The sequence below is a fragment of the Citrus clementina genome, unplaced genomic scaffold (assembly GCF_000493195.1).
Source record: "Citrus clementina cultivar Clemenules unplaced genomic scaffold, Citrus_clementina_v1.0 scaffold_5, whole genome shotgun sequence".
In the NCBI taxonomy this organism is placed as follows: domain Eukaryota; kingdom Viridiplantae; phylum Streptophyta; class Magnoliopsida; order Sapindales; family Rutaceae; genus Citrus; species Citrus x clementina.
In genome coordinates, this window is record NW_006262201.1 from 13,146,180 (window position 1) to 13,166,628 (window position 20,449).

Consider the following 20,449-nt stretch of genomic DNA (forward strand, 5'->3'; position numbering starts at 1 on the left):
CTAAGTATTTGTTTCATCCAAAGAGCTTGTGTACAACAACTTCCTGCAGCTATATATTCAGCCTCGGTAGTTGAAAGTGCAACAGAATTTTGTTTCTTGCTAAACCATGAAATAAGTGAGTGACCTAGAATATAGCAAGTTCCACTAGTGCTTTTCCTATCAACTTTATAACCGGCAAAGTCCGCATCGGAATAGCATGTTAAATCTATATGAGTTCCCCTAGGATACCAAAGGCCGATATCTATGGTTCCACTCAAATAACAGAAAATTCTTTTAACAGCAAGCAAATGGGATTCCTTAGGACATGATTGAAATCTTGCGCATAAACATACACTAAACATGATATCGGGTCTACTTGCAGTTAAATAAAGTAAAGATCTGATCATACCTCGATACATTTTGATATCCACTTCCTTGCATTTTTCATCTTTGTCAAGTTTGGTTGTTGTGCTCATTAGAGTGTTTTTGTTCTTTGAGTCATCAATGCCGAATCTTTTTAGTAGATCTTTTACATACTTGGCTTGATTTATGAAAATTCATTCCTCATTTTGTTTTATTTGCAGCCCAAGGAAGTACTTTAACTCTCCCATCATACTCATTTCAAATTCATTACTCATACAAGATGAAAATTCTTTACACAACAATTCATTAGTAGAACCAAAAATAATATCATCAACATAAATTTGAACAACAAGTATGTCTTTGTCCTTATGTTTGACAAAGAGAGTAGTATCCGCTTTACCCATTGAAAAATTATTTTCTAACAAGAAATTCTTAAGCCTATTATACCATGCTCTACGTGCTTGTTTTAAGCCATACAAAACTTTAAATAACTTATAAACATGATTTGAAAATTTTTCATTTTCAAAACCAAGGGGTTGTTTTACATACACTTTTTTCCATTATAAAACCATTCAAAAAGGCACTTTTCACATCCATTTGAAATAAAATGAAATCTTTATGACATGCAAATGCCAACAACATTCTAATTAATTCTAGTCTAGCTACGGGTGCAAATATTTCATAAAAATTAATTCCTTCTTCTTAGTTGTAACCTTGAGCCACTAATATAGCTTTATTCCTTACAACCACACCGGATTCATCCATCTTATTTCTAAATATCCATTTAGTACCTATGACGGATTGATGTTCCGGTTTAGGAACTAATTCCCACACATTGTTTCTTTCAAATTGATTTAACTCCTCTTGCATTGCCATAATCCAAGATTCATCATTTTCCGCATCCGCAAAGGATTTGGGTTCAATTTAAGAATAAATGCATTATGCTCATAAGTATTTCTAAGTGATGATCTAGTTGTAACACCTCATGAGGGATCTCCTAAAATTACATCCTTAGGGTGAGAAGAAATATACCTCCACTCTTTGGGGAGTGATTGAGAAGTACCTTCATTTTGCTCTACATTCATTTCTTCATGTTGCTCATCTTGATTCCCATGAGACACGTCCTTTTGATTATCTTTTGATGATTCTTTTTGTAAGTCTTCATCTACATCATTATCAACAACAACTTTCTCCGTAGATGAGGGATTAGATTCATCAAAAGTAACATGCATAGATTCTTCTACAACTAGTATATTTTTGTTATAAACTCTATAAGCTTTGCTTGAGTTTGAATATCCAAGAAAAATATCAACATTAGATTTTGGATCAAATTTGCCAAGATTGTCTTTTGTATTCAAAATAAAACATTTGTATCCAAAAACTTTGAAATAACCAATATTGGGTTTTCTATGTTTCCAAAGCTCATATGGAGTTTTGTTAAGCTTATGTCTAATCAACACACGATTTAAAACATAACAAGCGGTGTTGACGGCCTCGGCCCAAAAATACTTAGGCAATGAATTTTCATTCAACATAATCCTAGCCATTTCTTGAATGAATCTATTCTTTCTCTCAACAACTCCATTTTGTTGTGGAGTTCTAAGTGATGAAAATTGATGCTCAATACCAAAATCATTACAAAAAGTCTCAAATGCATGATTTTCAAACTCTCCTCCATGATCACTCCTAATGCATGCAATACCATACCCCTTTTCATTTTGAATTTTCTTACAAAGCACTTTAAAGGCATCAATAGCATCATCCTTATTAGCTAAGAATAATACCCATGTATATCTAGAATAATCACCCACTATCACAAATGCATAATATTTGCCATTTAGACTAACATATCTAGAAGGCCCAAATAAATCTATGTGAAGAAATTGAAATGGTTTTGAAGTAGAAATATGATTTTTATTTTTGAAAGATGTTCTGATTTGTTTTCCAAATTGACAAGTTTCACAAATCTTATCTTTTTGAAAACCAATTTTTGGAAGACCTTTAACTAAATCATTTTTCAAAATTTTCGAAATCAAATCCATACTTGCATGTCCTAACCTTCTATGTCATAACCAATTATCATCATGCAATGCCGAAAAATATTTATCAAGAGTAGATGCACATTCTATGTCAATGATATAAACATTACCACATATATTCCCAACAAATAAGATCTTACCATCACATGAATTCTCAATAATACAACTAAATTTATCAAATATAACTTTATAACCTTTGTCGCATAATTGACTAATACTAATTAAGTTGTGTTTCAAGTTCTCAACCAAACATACATTCTCAATTAGAGTTGAGGAAACTTTACCAACATTTCCAATTCCAAGAATTTTTCCTTTTGAGTTGTCTCCAAAAGATACGTCTCCACCATTTTCAATTTTGGTGAAGCTTGAGAACCATGCATAGTTTCCGGTCATGTGCCTTGAACAACTACTGTCCAAGTACCATTTATTTTTCTTCTTCTTCAAGCCCTACAAAGAAAATCTCAAGTTTTAGGTACCCAAAGTTTTTTGGGTCCTTGAGAGTTAGTAGTGATTCCTTTTGGAACCCAAATGCATTTCATACCATAATATGCATTTCTTTTTACTGGACACCTATTTTTCATATGACCATCTTGATTACAAAAATGACATACAATCTTATGATTACTTGTGGAGGTAGCTTTAACAAAATAATTCTTATAATACTTTTGCTTCAAGGTAGGCTTATACCCAAGTCCACCTTTATCAAAAACACATTTTTGTGAGTTAAACATATAATCCAACATCTTTTGCCCATTTTTAAATTTCAAAACAATCTCATTCAACTCATTGCTCTTTTTCTTAAGCATTTGGTTTTCATTTTTCAAATCATCTATGTGTGATTCTAAATGCTCATGTGAGATGATAGGTTTCTCATTTGATAATGCAATTTCATCATGCAATGTTTTGTTCTCTACTTCTAGGCATGCAATTCTTGCATTTAGAGATTCATTTTTATTTTTAAGCTTTGTCATTTCCTTTTCAAGACATACATTCTTTTTACCAATCTTCATCAACTCATTATTCAATTCTTTAAAAGCATCATACAATTCATCATAGGTGGGATCACTTACCTCATTGAGATCATCATCCCCTTCTATTGCCATAAGCGCTAGATTTGATACTTCTTGCGACCCTTCTTCATTACTTGAATCTTCTTTGCTATCATCCCAAGTTACAACCATGCCTTTCTTCTTGAGTTTGTTGATAAGTGGGCACTTCGATCTTATATAGCCAGGCTTCTTGCATTCATAGCATGTGATTACCTCTTTCTTCTCCCTTTGGTTCTTAAAGTTTCTGAAATTTCTTCACTCTCCGGTTTTCTTAAAGAATTTTCTAAACCTCCATGCTAACATGGCCAGCTCTTCATCATCCAGTTCATTCTCCCCATCACTCTTATATTTTAAAGCTTTGAGAGCAATGTTTTTCTTCTTCTCCTCATGCCCTTTTTCTGCGGCCAAATCTTCTTCATATGAAATGAGAGAACCAATTAAATCATCAAGAGGTAAAGTATTTAAATCTTTGGCCTCTTTAATAGCAGTTCTTTTAGGTCTCCATTCTTTTGGAAGTGACCTAATGATTTTCTTAATTTTCTCGCTATTTGAGAAGACATTTCATTGGGCTCCTAGAGTGTTTACTATGTCCGTAAATCTCGTATACATAGAATACACACCCTCATTTTGTTCCATTTGGAACAACTCATATTGTTTAGTGTACCTACTAATTTTTTACTCTTTCACTTGATTTGTGCCTTTATAGACTACTTCAAGTTTGTGCCAAATTTCATTAGCACTTTCACAACTAGATACTCGATGAAATTCTTTTTTATCAAGTGCACAAAATAAAGCATTCATAGCTTTAGAATTTAGAGAAACTTTTCTATTTTCCAATTCATTTCATTCCCTTGAAGGTTTTGGAATATCTTCCCCGACTTCATTTTTATTTAGGGGCAAAAACAGACCATCACATACAACTTTCCAAATTTCATAATCTAGTGCTTATAAATAAATTCTCATCCTAGTTTTTCAATATGGGTAGTCGTTTCCGTCAAAGAACGGTGGTCTAGTTGTGGACTGTCTTTTCCTAAAGGTTGAGTCATTTTGGGTTGCCATGGATCTTTTACTTTCGACGGTTAAGTCCTAACAAGAGAACCACGCTCTGATACCAAATAAAATACAAGTGTGCAACCCAAGAGGGTGGGTGAATTGGGATTCTAGAAAATTATTTGATTCTAAAACAAATTATTAAGCAAATCTAAAATGAATTTAATGAAATAACAATTAAATCAATTGCAATATAAAAAGATAAGGGAAGAGAGATTTAAACACGGAGATTTTTACATGGTTCGACCAACCTCGCTTACGTCCATGCCTCTAAGCTTTACGGGCTTGAGGATTTCACTAAGCAAGCCTCCAAGGCTTCAAATGCTTACACTTGACTTCCAATGTGTCAATGAACCTTTTACAACAAGAGATTATTCTCAATCTCTTAACCCAAGTGTATCCTAACACTTACAATCACTCAAAGTAAAAGATTAAAAATTGTTTTTCTCCCACACAATATTTAAGATTACAAATCAATGCCCAATGTGTGAATAGATGAAGCAAGAATGTGTTTTAAAGCTCTATGAAGATTGTATTCTCAAATATAAGCTCAATGGTCGTGTTGTGATTAATCTTGTTTGAATTTGAATGAGTTTATTTATACTTGGAGCTGAAAAACTAGTTGTTATAGACTGTCTACTCAAAAACGGTTCGCCGTTAACCATTAACGGTTATCCGTTTAGGCTGATCAAAGTTACCGTTGGGCCAATTTTTAAATAAACAGTTTGCTGTTTATGGTTACCCTTTCGCTGTTAATTCCCAGAGACCTGCAAGATGAACATCAATTATCCGTTTATATTAAACGGTTAAGGATTTGCATGAAATGAACTCTCTGGAAATTATCGGTTAGTCGTTTGTAATTAACGGTTCCCCGTTTATTTCCAGTTACCTGCAAAACAAGTTAGCCTTATTCGTTTCAGTTTAGCTTTTGCCATTTGTTTCCAGGTACAATCTTTCATTCTGGATTTTATCGGTTAACCGTTTAAATAAACAATTCGCCGTTAAATTTCAGTAGCCTTCCCAGCTTTTTGTGTTTTCCATTTTTCTTAATCAGTTAGAGCTTAGGCAATATATTGCTCTCTGGTTTTAATCGATTAACTGTTTAAATAAACGGTTCACCGTTTATTTCCAGAATCACAGTTTAAGTCAGATTTTGCAGAGAATCATTTTCTAATTTGAATTTTAACAGTGATCCATCTTTTATGAATATAATTGGAATGTTTATAAGGCTCTCGTTTATTAAGGAATAGCTCCAATATTTTAAACAAAAAATATTTAAAGTTTGTAATCATTAAAATCAATATTATTAACGTATTCATGTTAACACATAATGCTACTAAAACTGATTTTTCTTGTAGTATGACTTGAGACTTAGTATTGTTTATTTCAACTCCCTTTAATAAGTAGTAGATAAACAATTTAAAGCAAATCAAGCATGAAAGACAAACCTCAATGTTGTTATTTTGGTGCATTTTCCTTTGTAAATATATTTTGGGCATTCTTATACTTGCCATTATTCATGGAGCCATGCAAGCTATTATTAATGCTATTATTCATAGGGACATGCAACTGACTGAGCGTCTTAGAATTAGTTGTTATATCAAATTTATGAGTTTGTAGGTTTCGTTCAATTATAGGTTTTGTTCGATAATTCCATGATCTGCTGATCTTTAGCTTAGTGGGAAGTTGGTTTCCTAATTTTTAGTATTGTTTGTTATTCTGCAAGTATTGTAAAGGCTATTATATATAGTTGACAATGCCTTCAATGAAGGAGTAAGCAGATTGAAAGCCAAATAATCTTTTCTTTCTCTTTTTTTCTTCCTATATAAAATTCAAACGTATCAGTGGTATCAGATCCCGGTTCCAACCATGGACACTCGCAACAAAACAAATGCAAACTTCCGCAATGACGTCACCACAACTTTAGCTTAGCACGAAACAAGTTTTGATCAAGTTAATGCTGCCTTGCAAGCTGTGCTAACCAACCTTCAAACTTTTCCTCATTATCGTAACCTAAGTTCCAACCAACCTGAAACCAACCCATTTGCAATTAAAGAAACCTCTTGTTCAAATGCTGCCAATGAACGTCCTAATCACCATTAACACCCCATCATCACCTCAAGTTGGACTTCCCAAGGTTCAACAATGAGGACCCAACTAGCTGGGTTCACAAGGTAAAGCAATATTTTGATCTCAGCTAGCATCGTTTCACATAAAAGGCATTGCTTTACAGTGGCATAGGAGGTTGACAAAATTTTGTGGACCATTCATATGGGAAGAATTCACTAAGGTAGTATCCCCCCTCTGTTTTGGACCAACATATTAGGAGGGCCCGTCAAAAGTTTTGACTCGCCTTAAACAAACCTCGTCAGTGGTAGCATATCGAAAAACTTTTAAAAGACTTTCACACCAAGTTGATGGCTTGCCTGAAAATTTTTTAATTGGTTGCTTTATTACAGGACTCAACAATGACATATGTTTGGACATGAAAATTAAATAAGGTCATATAAGAATGACACGAGTAATTGAGGAGTGAAACCAATTACTATAGAAATTGACCCAACCAATCCGCTCCTAATCCACAATAGTCACGCAAAGACTAGTACTCAACCCAACAGCTGGTGTGTTAGGACCCCTTCCAAATCAGCACCTGAATGAAAATCTCATGACACCGTCAGCAACATTCCGCTTATCATCAATCAAGAGGCAAGTGAAAGACACGAAAAGGGGTTATGTTACTATTGTGATGAGAAGTTCACTTCATGCCACTACTGTGAGCGACCATAATTATTTATGGTCGAAAACTTGCCTCATTCAAGAAGTGAAGACTTCAATAACATCCAAATAGAAAAAGACACTCAGGAAATCATACCAGAGATTTCTTTTCACGCAATGGCAAGAACGAAACATCCATAAACCATATGCCTCCTAGGCAAGCTAAAAAATAAGGAAGTAACAATATTGATAGATGGCGGTAGCACTCACAACTTCATTGATCAATCTATAGTCTCCAAGTTCGGGGTTACTAGTGGTCAAAGATAATAAGTTTCAAGTTATGATTGCAAACCGAGAAAAAATAGAGTATGTTGAGTAGTGTCAAGTGCTTACTCTCATCATTCAAGGACATCTAATCACTATGTCCTTCCAGTCGTTGCATGCCATTTGGTCTTAGGAGTATTGTGGCTTGAAACTCTTGGACCTATCGAAACTGATTATAAAAAGCTAACCATAACTTTCAAAGTCGGCACGGATTGGCCAAACTAGCATCGCAACTTTAATTGACAAGGAGCTCAATAGAATACATAGCACGAGTTTCTTTTTTCAAAAAAGTATGTCAAGCATTAACCAGCGAAAGGTGCATTCGCTAGATATGAGTCGTCTCTTAGCTGTTTTTCTCATCTTTTTGACCACCCACTAGCTTTTCTCCAAAATGCTCCCATGATCATCATATTCCTTTACAACCAAGCTGAGAACTAGTGAGTGTACGACCATATCGTTACCCATATTACTAAAAGATTAAGATAGAAAAGATGGTGCAGGAGCTTTTACAATTGAGGTTGATAAGGGCTAGTAAGATCTCAATCTCATCACTCGTCCTGTTGGTGAGGAACACAAATGGAGGCTAACGATTTTGTGTGGATTATCGCATCCTAAACAATATTACAGTTAAAGATAAGTTCCTAATACCTGTAACTGATGAATTGTTGGATGAGTTGCATGGTGCCAAAATTTTCTTCAAATTGGATTTGCAATAACGAAATCATCAAATTTGAGTAAATGATGAAGACATTCCAAAGACAGCGTTCCGAACACACGAATGACACTACGAGTTTATGGTAATACCATGCAAGCCGTTATTCATGGAACCATGCAACTGACTAAAAATGTTAGAATTAATTGTCATACCAAATGTATTAGTTTGTGGGTTTTATTCAATAATTTCATGATGTGTTGATCTTTAGCTTAGTAGGAAGTTGATTTCTGTATTTTTAATCTTGTTTGTTATTCTTCCACTATTGTAAAGACTATTATATATAATCAACAGTGTCTTCAATACAGGGGTAAGCATATTGAAAGCCATATCATCTTTTCTTTCCTTTTCCTTCTTCCTCTATCAAATTCAAACATATCACATTCTAAAGTCAAATCATCTGATATAAAACAAAATTCATTTATATGTATTAGGGTTTTCCCATCTTTATAGACGACATTACCATCTTTATCCTACAAGTTAGAAGATAAAAAAAAATCAGCAATAAATAAAGTAAAACCTTAATTAAAGTAGAGTGAAGCGAAGAAAGGAAGACTAAGATTTAGCATGGCAAAACATGATTGTGAAATTGAACATTTACAATTGCAGAAACTTACAACCTAGAGTTTTCTATTCACCTAGCCCTCCCAAAAAAAAAAGAAGGATAACTAAGAGAAGAGAAAAGCAATTTATAGTGAAGTTAAGGGACTTATGGTAAGCGTGAAGAGCTGAAAGCAACTTCTCTTCAAAAAAATTTCGTTGTGCATCAATTTTTGTTTGATTTTTTTGTATTTGAAATTCAGCTTCAACAATGATTTTATCCTTTGATGTATGTTTTCGGTTTGGATGAGGGATTGAAGTGGGAAATGACTTTGGCTTTGAAATGCTTTGAGGGTTTTTGGGATTGAAGTGTGTTAGGTTGAGCGTTTTGCTTTGGTTTTGGTTTTGGTTTTTCTTCCATATATCATTTTTGGTTTTTTTTTTAATTTAGATTTAGGATCTAGCCTTTTAGTGTTGGTAGAATGTAAGGGTGGCCGTTCAATTCAAATTAACCCGAATCAAACCAAACCTAAACTTTTATTCGGTTTTCAATTCGGTTTGGGTTGACCTTAAAAATCAAATGGTGCGAATGTGTGAAACCGTTCGGTTTGGCAACTCGGTTTAAGTTAACCCAAACCGAATGGGTTATAAAAAAAAAAAAATTGCAAAATGAAAAAAAAAAAAGAGAAAAACAATCACCCGAAATAAAAACTAAAACAAATCAAAACAAACCCTAAAGCTAAAAGTTTAAAACTATCTCTCAGCCTCTCCTCTTTCCCTTCATAAGATAGGTGGTAGGTTTTGTGGGTTTTGAGGTGGTTGGAAGGAAAGAGGTGGCTGGTGTTAGAGCTCTGGGTTCAATGATAGTTTCGTCAACAAGGGAACACCGCCAACGATGGCTAAAATAGTGGTTGGAGTGGGCTATTGGGTATGTATTCTAAGGTTTTAGAATTTATGGGGCTGGGGTGGATTTTGGGCCTGCTGATTGGTGGCATGGTGGCCACTTCCGCCCATCAGTGGTCTTTGTCCATGGATGGCTGGTCGATGGAGTCAATGGCGTGTGTAATGGTTACGGCTTCGACTTCTTAATTTCCATTTTTATTTATTTAATAATTTATGTTTATTATTATTTATTTGGATTAAGTTGTTTCCTTTATTGTTGTTTAATTTATTATGCACTTTATAGTTTTGAATTTGGTGTCTTAATAACCTGAAGACTTCATCGTTTGTTGAATATTTCATTATCTATTGTTTTATTTGTTCATTTTTACCATAGTTACTATAACCCACGAATTTGTAATCTAAACCGTATTACAATTTAACCCGTATTGCAATTAGAATTATCAATGCGAAACCAAACTAAATTATAAAACCGAACCGAACCAAACTGAAATGATTTTTCAACGAAACCAAAAATTGATAAAATCGAACCGAAAACCGAAATGATTCGTGAAAGAGAAATGATTCGTGAAAAGAGGAAAAATGAAGAGCCCAAATCTTTTTCAATTGTTCAATTTTTATATTGCCCTAAGAACAAATAACACCATTTATATTCAAGAAAATAAAAATAAAATAAAAATTATAAATCAATATCATTGTATTAGTGAAGGTTTATGATTTTATAGCATCAGTAACTACTGACATTTAGTTGTGAAACGCAGAAAAAATACCTTCTGTAATCAAATACTAATACTTTTTAATATAGTATTATCGCTTTAGTATCAATGAATGTTATTTTTCTACTAAAAGTATGAGCATGTATATAGGCATAATCAATTTTAAAATGAAAGACCTATCTTTGAAAGTAACGCTAATTGCATTTATAAGTACTTTTTTTTTAAGGAACTATAAGTACAACTTACTCTCACACACACCGGATGGTATGCTATCTAAAATCCTAATTAATCCAATCATGTACTCCATTATCTTACTACTTGGGATCATTTCACTCCACATACCGTTGACGAATATTAAGCTTATTTCTAGATTCATTCTTCGCTTTCTGATTTTTTAAATATTTATCCTAACAACAACTCAATTAGTGGGCTTTACACCCAAATTCAATTGCGGTGCGCAAAGCAAGTGAGCAAATCAAGATTCCATATGCATAATAATTACGATCAGAAGCCATAAAACACCAACATTTAGTTGTTCAGTCATATTTGGATACATTGATAATCAGATATTCCACTGCAACAATTACCCTAAACTTGGCAATTAGCTGAAAGCATCCATCGTGGTTCAACATTTGCCTTTTCAATAAAACCTGAGTGAAGCATATTTCTGAACTTGTTTTTAAGCGTCACATTACAATCCAAATTTGCCCGTCGTGATAATTAAGTTTATTTAATTTGTAATTTATTTTTGAACAATGCTTGATCTGATAAGAGGACTTGCATTCGGTGCTAATATGATTTTGTGTTGATCTTTTCGAAACGTTGTAACTGGTAGTTAAGATATAAGAATGTATATGATATTAAATAATAGTCGCATACTATTATGTATAACACTCCTTGCATAATAGATATAAAGATAAGCATAAAATCATTTATCCAAATTCATGATAAGACAAGAAAAAGGTGAATTGAACTTACTAGCTAGGTCCATCTAGTAACATTATTTTGAATGATCTTTTTCAGAAAAATTAAAGGTACTTCCGATTTTTCGAGCCTTTTCTATGGTATTTCCTTCGTTAAATTTATTGCAAAATCGATGAAATCTTTCTCGGAACTTTACATTACAATTTATAGCTAGTGTGTGTATCTGGGAAAGATTATACAATTTGAACAGTAATATATTTAACTTCTGCGACAGAATTTTACGACTTTGTAGTGTTAATTAATAAGTGTTAAAAATCTATATATTATGTTTAAATTGAACCAAGCCCATGTGAAATCTCTGGCAGTTTCGTTTCTTAATTAGTTGAGCTAAACAAGTTGACGTATATAAAAGATCATTGAGAATCAATTGTTATTACTTCTGGAGATGCTCATAATAATTAAGCAAATAGAATTTGTTCGTTGAGTGTTCTTGACACATCCAAATTAATGTTAATACAAGTCTGCCACGCCACATAAATGCTCAATCAATTGGTATAATATTTTATAAATTCAGTCACTTTTGAAGGTAATGTAACCTAAAATATTTTTTTTTAACATCTATCTTGATGAAGTTGTCCAACTAGACTTTACCTCCTTTAAAATATTACTTATTATATGGGAAGAAGTAATTCAGAACCATTTACAAGTTTAATTTTTTTTTAATTCAAGAAATATTGATGAGTAAGGACAAACTCAGATGCCAAAATTTCAAGCAACCATGACGTGAAACCAAATTCCATTTTTATGCACAGTTCTTGATAGATTTATTTCTTCTAAATAATAAAATTATTCAGAGTCTTGTACTTTCTTTTTCCTCCTTCCTTCTCCTACTCAGGTTGAGATCCACACGTCAACAAGAAATCCAACAAATCTTCATAATGTGATCATTGTTGCCATTATCATTGACCATTGACGTGTGCAAAAAAGCTATATATGTAAATGATACAGAATGCCGCCCTTAATTTATATTAATTTTCAAAATCTTACATTAACCAGAACAATGAAACAAAAAGACAAATAGAAAACTGAATTTGTTGCTTTTATTTTTACACTAACCCTCCCAGTTCGGCAATAAGTTATATAGTACTGTATGTTTCAATTCATGCTAGTTCTTTCAAAAAAAAAAAAAAATCACTAGCTTCCAATTATTTGAGAAATAAATTGATAACATATATGTACATCAAATTATAGGTTCTGTTCCTCTGCGGGGAAAAGGAAAAAAAAAACTTAAAATCAGAGACAAAAACATTTTTAACAAAGCTATCATAAGGAAATTTTAAAAAAAAAACGAAGAAAGATTAACAAAAGGAGAAACAGATGTATAGCATAAGGGTATAATTTATTAAAAATGATTTTTTTTCGTCGGGGCAAAATTGCCTGAATTTTGCATGGGCAATTAGTTAAACATTAAAACGAACACCATAGGAGTTAGTCCCAAAAAAAATTTAGACATTCGAGCATTCAGATGATCACAACCGTCCGTTTTAACCGGGTTGCTATTTGGCTTGTTAGTATAAAATTCAAGCAATTTTACCAAGTAGCAATGTTGATAAATTAAATTTTGTCCAAACGAAGTAGCAATTGTTCTGACCCTACATAAGAATGGGGTTTTGTCTGAGTCGGTACAGTATATATACATGATGAATTGTGCTATATAATGGATGAAGAGAGAGAGAAAGAGAAAACGTTTCAATTTGATCTATAATAATTTGAGGAAGAAAAAAAAATTAAAGGCAGCAATTTATGACTATGACTATCTCAATTAATTCATGTCAAATAAACTTAACGTTGGGAGAATCACAACTACCATACCTTTTGTCTCCCCCATGTTCTCTCCTTTAAACAAGTTTTCAGTTCCATCAATGGCACAGATAATCATAAAAATTTAATAAAACATAAAAATAGTCTTTAAAAGCTCATCAGTCAAACCATGTATAGTTCCCACACACGTGTAACAACAGCCCATCTTACAGAAAAGTTCACACGTGTGAAGACCATCTAGTTTCTCATTTCAGCATTACCACTAATAATGCTTTTACATAATCTGAAAACAAAAAAACAAAAAAAAGAAAGGTATTTATATATGAAGCAGAATAACCCTAGCTAAAGCATAATATGAGCACATGAAAAATTAATAGTTGACAGAAGGAACTTGAAAAGAAATGAAAAACTTCAAAACTCTCATGTATTACATGACATTTCAATTATCTCAAAATGGTTAAAACTAGTCAATTGAGCTCAGTAAATGCTAACACTATTATTATTAATTTTTTTCTTTTTTTTTTTGGTAGCTACTCTATCCATCATGAATCTATAAAATTATGAATCTATAAAATTAATTAATCAAAGTATGGGACAATATTATCACTAGAAATGGAGCTACAACCTGTTGTCCTCATAGGTGGTGTGTATAGAGAAGAAACTGAAGATGATGAAGATGAAGAAATGACTATAGACGGCGGGGGAGGTGGCGGTGGATGAGGAGGAGGCTGTGATGTCGAAAGAGACGGCGCCGATGAACCGCCAACAATTGAGACAACCCCAGATGAAAACAAAGGGTTACTAGATGAAATAATAGTACTAGCAGTAGCAGCTTCTCTATATTTGTATTTCATTATTTCAGTCCTCATTGCATTCAGCTCAGCTTGTAAAGATTGTACTTGTTGCTGCAAACTTGAAATTGCTCCTAAGCAACCATAAACCGGATCTCTCAACCTTAAGTTTGCTTCAAAAACAAGACTATTTGCAGCATCTGCTCTTTGGCTGTCTGGCACTTCCTACAAAAAATTAACCATTATAATTAAGAACAAACAAATAAAAATCAAATGAAATGCCCCCAACATAGCTCAGCTGGCCGTGAATACCATTTGCGTAACTCGTGTTTAAGTAAAAATAAGGGTCGGGGTTTGATGCTAAGTGGGTAAAATTTTTCATTCCTATCTAGATCTTTTTAAAACAAAAATTATTAAAAAAATACAGAAAGAAATCAAATAGAGTATCTCATCATTTAGTACGAAATTAGGGTTTTGCGTATGTATGTACCGAGAGCAACTTGGAAACATTGCTTGCACCAAAGACTTTATGAACAGCAGCAAATTTTTGGGGTTCATGGGGAGAGAAATAAGGAGAAAAAGGGCATTCTTCAGCACATCTTCTTCTCAAAAGTTTACAAGCAGCACAAGGAGTAACCGTGTTCAAAGTCCCTGCTGATGAATTAGGATTTAACATTTGTCTCCTTCCCATTTGGGAATTTAACACATCACTTTCTCTCTTGATCCTTTTTCCTATCTCATCAAATCTTTCCCTGGAGGCACAACAACCAAAAACAAAATAGAAAAGAAAAGAAAAACCATTAGGGTTAGGAAAAAAAATCATTAAAATTTTAAAGAAAATAATTCTTTTTTTTTAAATTTTGTCAATAATAATAGATTGTTACCTGTCTCTGGACATTCAGGGATGCTAATGGTTTGTTTGTCTAGAACAATAAGGAGGTGAAGAGATAAAAGATATATTGAAAGGGAGAGAAAAGAAGAAGAATGAAAATGAAGAAAGCAGTGCTTATAAGGCAAGGTAAAAAAGTAGGTCAAAGGTTTTTTTGAAGAAAACAAACAAAAGGAAATTTAATAAAGAAATTAATTATGAGAAAGGAAAAAAAAGTTGAAATTGAAGAGGGATTCTTGATTTTATAATTACATTAAACGTTTTGCATTTATGAATTATTCTTGAGGAAGAGAGAATGCCAGCTCTTGCTTGCTCACGTGTGAATGAATCCCTATGGGGCTATTGAGTATTTGACTTTTGATAGCATGGCTGTGATTGCTTAATAAGGATTATGATAATAATCTGCTGTGTGCTTATGAAAGTGGTTTTCCTCTTTTCTTCTGATTCATTGTATTTGAATTGTTTCTCTCCACAATATTAATCATTTGTTTATTTATTTTTTAACTCTCTCTCTCTTTCATAATTCAAAGTCACATCTTTAATCAAATAAAACTACTTGAAAATAATTTAATCAAACTCCTAAGAATTACCAATTAACATATATAAAAGCATATATTAAGAAGTTATATACCGAATAAATTCAATCAGATTTTTTGTTTAAAGCTTGCAAATCAAATTGTGACTATGGATCCATTTGGGATTATTTTTGAAAGACTCAAAAGTGATTTTAAAAAATTTAAATCTAATTTTAGTGTTTAGTAATTTTTTTAGGAAGGAGTATCTTTTCAAATTTTGATTTTCAGAATCATTTTATACCTAATTTCATATATATAGTCATAAACACTATAAAATTAAAATTATCTTTATTAATTAAGAAATAAAATCATTAACTTTAAAGAGATTATTATTATTATTACCAATTATATTCAGATAATAAAATAAAAATAAGTTAATAATATAAAATATTTATTTTAGTTATCAATTATAGTATATATACAATCAAAAAAAAGATATTTTATATACATATTTATATGTGTGTAAATAAATTTTTCAACTTTATATCTAATTCAGTTATTTACATTAATACTCTTCACAATTGATTATTTTTATACAATGTATTAATAGCAATTATTTTAAAGTTACAACATTACCAAACTAATCATATATATCTTCCAAAATTAATAATAATAATAATCATCATCATCATCATCCTATATCTCAAGAAATTTTTAAAACGCAGACAAATACAACTATACAAGCAAAGCAAATCAAGGCGGAAAATATCAACACCAATTTTCTACGCAAAACGATAAAATGTTAACAAATGGGGAAAATCATCCTTAGAAATCCTCCATGAAACAGACGAATGGATGACGTGTTACGTCCATTCTACCTACATACCTTTCTACTGCCAATAGAATCCAAATCGTAGCCGAAGCATGGTGGTGCTCCAATTGTCAGCAAATATTTTTATTCTAGTTATATGGAACCATAGATAGATACTGCGTATCTTAATTCTTGGATTTTATGGAAATATATAATCAACCAAGCTTGTTAGGCAGTACCTACTAGGCTACTACTATTAGATTGAAAAAGAAATTGAAGAACCCCAACACCCTACCAAATTGAAGAACCCCAACCCCAACCCCCTATCTCTTTCAATTATTTTTGTGACCTAATTTATGTGTAAATGCACCAATCATTCATCATTACCTATTATTATTAAGGATTTGGATCTAATGTTGAACTGATGTGTGCTCAACCTTTTACGATATTCTTCTACATATGTATGTATAGTATATACTGTTAATATTCAATTAGTAAAAAACTAAAGACCACGTCGTAACAAATAATTGAATGCCACAAATGTATTCATTTGCGATGATTAAAAATAATAATTTTTATAAATTTATTAAAGCTTTGATTTTCAACAAAAATATATGAGATAATTAATTTTACATGATAATTTTTTTTGTAATGTTGTTCTGTTTTATGAAATGTCTATGATAACGTAGAGCAAAAGAGTGACAGTATCTTTGTTTAAATATTTTAACAAGAAAAAAGGAAGTAAAAAAAATATTGTTTTGAAGTAAACAAAAACATAAATCAAAAGTGCTAACGACCTAACATTTTTTTTATATAGTAATTACTAGAATAGTAAGGCATATTTTTCCTTTCAAGGACTTAACTCAAACGAACTCTCTTATCTAGTTTAAGAGAAAAAAATAATAATAATAAACTGTTAGGGGATTAGTAAGCACATTACCACGTTTAAAATGATATTTTACAAGAACCGAAAGGTATTATTATTCCGAAGGGAAGGGACTTCAATTCCCTCCCTTGGTGTAGCTGTTAGTGTCATCGAAATAACTTTTATAGGCTCCATTTCTTTTTCTGATATTGTGGTTTAAAAGGTATAATTTATGAAACAAAATTTGGAAGTGTTTAGTAAAGGAAATGATCCATGGCAACTTAATTTATACAAATTTTGACACAATTAGTTAACCATTAGATTAGAGATTTATCCATTATTAGGATTAAACGAAGTAATGACGCATGGATATATAATAATTATTTATTAATGAATTTAATTTTTCCAAATGTTTTTCTTTTCCTCTGACAATAATTAACTACATTTTCTCCTCTCTTTCTTAACTTGTCTCTTCAGTCTTCACTTTCCTTTCGTATCTTTTATCTCTAGCTAGTAACAAATCCTCTTCCTCTCTAGTAAAAAAGGAAAATAGCATTAAGTTATATCATCTGTAACTTATAGTAAATCTTATAGTAAATCTAAACATAGTCATGCATAATCTTCTAATTATTTCACATGTTGCCATTTTGTTGTATTGGGTGACTACATTGGGTTGCTGTGAGTTGTAGATGTAACTTACTAGCTGCCGTATTAGAGAAAAAAAAAGAAATTAAAAAGAAGAAAAATTCAATTATTACAATTATTACTAAATATCCATGTCATCAACTGCCCCCAGTAAATATCAAATTTTGAACAATTATTTTGGCAAAAAATAATGAAGATATTATAAGTTTTGAATCAAAGAATGCAAGTGTTTATTAAAGCTGTAGTTTTTAAGTTAACTAAATTATTACTCTACCTAATAACGTTAGAAAGTGGAGCTAACTTATTGAAAATACTTCTCTTCTCAGAACAAACTAATTTTCCTTTTGTGTAGAAATATTTATGATATGTCAATACATATATGATTCTTATTCAAAATTGTATAGTTGCAACATGATACATTAGACTTACCATCTTTAATCTTATTTTGGTCGTGAAGGTATGTATTCCATATGTTTTGTTTTGGCTTTTCTATAGAATTAGGATTTACAGCCTTTTAATAGTTATTATTCATAATTATTTCTAAAGATAATTTAAAAAAAAAAAGGGATTAGTTTATTGTATCTAAATTTTAAAATTTACAAGTAAACTTGAAACACATTCTACATATATATATATATATATATATATATATATATTATCTCATAATTTGAAATTATAACCAACTCTTGTTATCATTAAAAGTTATTTTTTATTCGCCCACGTATAAATTCAATGTTTGGTTTTGGTTACTTTCGCGATCACTCGAGAAATTCAATGTTTGGTTTTGGCTATTCGGATTTCGGCTTACAAGGTTTGTTGATGGGAAAATATGTCAATTTGTCATCTCATTCTTATTGGGCCTCACAAGAAAAGTCCAAAAGGAGTGACACCCAGTTTCATGCATCGTTGACCGCCGATTATGATGAGTTTGCCTGGCAAACTCCTGTACGCTCACAATAAAATTACTAAGTGCACTCCGTGTCCATTTGATGGTAACGTACCGTGTAGGATACGCACCAAAAAATATCATGTACACCAACATCCACGCGCTTATAAAACGTTAAGGCAATCCATCTTTCACTCGTACCATGACTAGAGATGGCAGCTTTTAACCTGAATAATAAGGGGTTGGTAAATTCTAGGTCAATTCGATCGGATTTTGGATTAACCAAGTTGGAAAAAAGTAATGCAAACTCAATTTAAATTTATAATTTGATCTGATTTGATTTAAATTATATTTAAATTGGGGATCAAAATTTTAAGTATTTGTTTTTTAATTTCGTGTAACTCGATCAAAAAATTTGATCGGATCGAGTTGGATAGATTCCTGTACGATCAAGTTGAGGGCTTCATATACTTCTCATCTAAATCCAAATTTTTCATAATGGGTATGTCAAATCGGATCAAGTTATTTACCCATTCCCATGATTAAACTCAACATGAACATAGTATGAATTGGGACTATTGGCCCCCATCAATCACTCTTATAAAACATCTTTTTCTAGAAATACATGTTAGGAAAATTAAAGTAATATTACTGCTAATAACACCCATGTGTTAATTCCATAAATGACCTTACCTATTTTTTCTCAATGAAGACCTGCGTAAACTATATGGAAAAGACAGGGTAATAGCTCGTTTAATCCTTATATTTTGAGGTTAGTGTCCGTTTAGTTTTTATATTTTTAAAAATACATCCTTACAATTAAATTATTGACACCGCTACTATTATTTTTTGTTTCTTTTGCCTTACTTTTGCAATATTATTTTCTTATAATAATGTTTCTTTTTTTAGGATATTAATAAAAAGAAAAAAATTACCAATTTAACCAAAAAAATAAATAAAAATAAAAAATATATATTAATTTTTGTGGAACACTCTGCTGAAGAGTTAATGTTCAAAAAAGTTGATAATTTAATTTTTTTACAATAGTAATTTTTTTGGACATACATGAGCTTCTAGAAAAATTAGTATATATTGTTTTTGTTTTATTTTATTTTTTGGGATTAAATTAGTAATTTAGTTTTTTCTTTTTATTAATGTCTAAAAAAAGCAATGTTGTACCAAAAGAAACAAAAAGTAATGGGAAGAGTGTCAATAATTCAATGACAAGAATGTTTTGAGATATTTTTAAAAATATATGAACTAAAGAACCACTAACCTCAATATATACGGAGTAAATGAGCTTTTATCCGAAAATATAACTCAAGACTATAAAACTATCCCATTTAGTTTATTATTACATAGAACTTCGATCAAAAGATAGGAGTCATAAACTCTCCATGGTGAGTAAGTAAACTTCCTAAAAGAAGCTGCCAGGATTTTGATAACAACATAAGTAATGGTGAAGTCAAAATTGAAGCCACAAACAAACCTCAAACCCTAAAAATTATTACTTCATAAAAATAATTTAAAAAATTTCCTTTCTTTTGAAAATTATCATATTAGATTTAAGATTTATTTGTTTTATTGAATTTAAGGGTATTCTTATAATTATAATTTTTTTTAATTTTCAAAATTTTGTAAAATAAAATAGTATTTTAATTCATTTAGGGGCAAAATGGTTATTTTAATTGTCAAAGTGGTTGATTGATACAAGTTTAAAAATAAAGGTGGTGCAAAATACATATTAAAATTTTGTAATAATTAAATGTATATATGACAAAAAAAAAAGTAGTGTAGAAATAATTTTCCTAAGATTTAATAGTGTTCTAGCCAATCGTATATTCTAAAAGAAGCATGAGGATCGTAGCTAGTGAGAGGGCGAGGAGAGTTGCATAAAAATGGGACATCTACTTTT

At 31.4% G+C, this 20,449-nt stretch overlaps 1 protein-coding gene across 2 annotated transcripts; it reads right to left on the minus strand.

Annotated features, from left to right (window-relative positions):
- Positions 1–13,294: 13,294 nt before the first annotated feature.
- On the minus strand, positions 13,295–14,882 carry LOC18041214 (LOB domain-containing protein 15). 2 transcript variants are annotated; one of them, XM_006431924.2, is made up of 4 exons: positions 14,808–14,882; positions 14,414–14,675; positions 13,758–14,148; positions 13,295–13,415 (listed from the first exon to the last, which is right to left on the minus strand). In XM_006431924.2, the coding sequence occupies exons 1-4, from the start codon at positions 14,819–14,821 to the stop codon at positions 13,378–13,380; spliced, it is 705 nt and encodes a 234-aa protein (XP_006431987.1). In that variant the 5' UTR covers positions 14,822–14,882; the 3' UTR covers positions 13,295–13,377. The 2 variants fall into 2 exon arrangements, with proteins under 2 accessions (XP_006431987.1, XP_024040363.1); XM_024184595.1 differs by lacking the exon at positions 13,295–13,415 and having other exon boundaries at positions 13,684–14,148.
- Between the last annotated feature and the right edge of the window lie 5,567 nt (positions 14,883–20,449).

Coding starts and splice junctions, on each gene's coding strand:
- LOC18041214 (XM_024184595.1), bottom strand. Junction 14,149..14,413: donor ATGTTTCCAAGTTGCTCTCG/GTACATACATAC, acceptor AATTTTTTGTAG/GAAGTGCCAGACAGCCAAAG.